This window comes from Phytophthora parasitica, assembly GCF_000247585.1.
Source record: "Phytophthora parasitica INRA-310 unplaced genomic scaffold supercont2.27, whole genome shotgun sequence".
Taxonomy (NCBI): Eukaryota; Oomycota; class Peronosporomycetes; order Peronosporales; family Peronosporaceae; genus Phytophthora; species Phytophthora nicotianae.
Genome location: NW_008649013.1, coordinates 777,596 through 778,975, shown reverse-complemented (window position 1 = coordinate 778,975; position 1,380 = coordinate 777,596). Strand labels below are relative to the sequence as shown.

General features: G+C 47.8%; 1 protein-coding gene across 1 annotated transcript; it reads left to right on the top strand.

Moving 5' to 3' along the window:
* Positions 1–314: 314 nt before the first annotated feature.
* Positions 315–1,149, top strand: PPTG_22994 (hypothetical protein; the record flags this gene model as incomplete). Its single annotated transcript, XM_008907828.1, has 2 exons — positions 315–530; positions 1,135–1,149. The coding sequence occupies 2 exons, from the start codon at positions 315–317 to the stop codon at positions 1,147–1,149; spliced, it is 231 nt and encodes a 76-aa protein (XP_008906076.1).
* Positions 1,150–1,380: the final 231 nt, after the last annotated feature.

The following is a 1,380-nucleotide window of genomic DNA, read 5'->3' as shown; positions in this document are numbered from 1 at the left end:
TACGAAGGCAATGCGTTCGGTACCCAGCTTCCTTCTGCTGCACCGCGCTACGAAGATATTCCTGTCGGCCCCAATCAGCGGTCGAAGCATGCGGCACGACAGGTGAACGAGTGGCGCGATAAAGGAAAGCAGTCAAAGAGCCGTCAGAGAGCATGCAAGATTTGCTCTACGCTACACCACGACACCAAGCGAGCGTCTCCGACGACATACTTCTGTGGCGACTGCAACGATGTGGGTCCTATCTTTCTCTGCATGCGTGCTCGGGGAAATGTGCGGGGTGTGGCCATGACTTGCTGGAATATTTGGCACAAGGAATGGGTGAATGGTACTCAAGTTCCTGTGGAAGACGCGAAGCCAATCCGAGTCCGTCGAAAAGCAGAAATACCAAGCACGCCGTCTACACCTGGAACCCCAGCTTCTCGCAGGAGACACCGCACAAGCCCGTAGTTGCTATCATGCATATTAAGCTGTCCATTAACCTGCATATATTCAGCAAGAAAATGATTAGGTTCACATTTGATCGGCCACATGTAAGCCTGCACCTGAAGCATCTGTTGAACTTGAGTGGTTCCTCCTGGTCATTGCATAGGCACATCCTAAACTGCATCATCTTCGCCCTACTTTTGCGCAAAACGGAGTGTGTCAAGTGATTGCTCCACCGGCTTATTTGGTTCATTTAGATTTGGTATTGCGCAAAGAACACAATTCGATCGCATCAAAAGCTTGCGTTAGTTGTAGAGGTGACACACCAACTTTGAATATAAGTTTTTGTAAAGGAAGTACCGATTTCTAAATTTTGGAAAATGAGGGATGGGGGTGTGTCCAGCGGGTTCGGCGAGCTGTCCCGTTCTTTTCCGCACTACGTAGCATTATTCGACATGCCGGGCTAAATATTGATCAGTTGTACAGCTTATATGCCACATTAGCATGGCTTTTTCCAGGACCCGCCCCTGTAACCATCCCCTGCACCTTTTTACATACAAACTCCAAGTTTAATGTAGCATACGCAGCTTAGATGTTTCAGCGGGCTCCCGGCCTGGAAGGGTTAATAACATTTGGTACAGTATACCAGGATAGGAAGATGGTATCCTCAACAGCCTCCCCGCATCTTGCTATGCTGATGGTCATCTGTAGTACAATTTTGTGTAGATTTACAGGTTTTGTCATCTGGACTGGCAGGACTCATACAGGTACATGTTCTTGTAGCGGAGAGTACCAGTGGGAATTCAGTAGAATACATCGGTGCTATGCTGTTCGTGCATGGAATACTGAACGTGTTCCGTACAATTCGGTATAAACCAGGGAAACCTCAGTGAGGGAAACCTTGGGTGCGAACAAAAGATAAACCCAGTGGGAACAAAACTAAAATAACGCAATTGA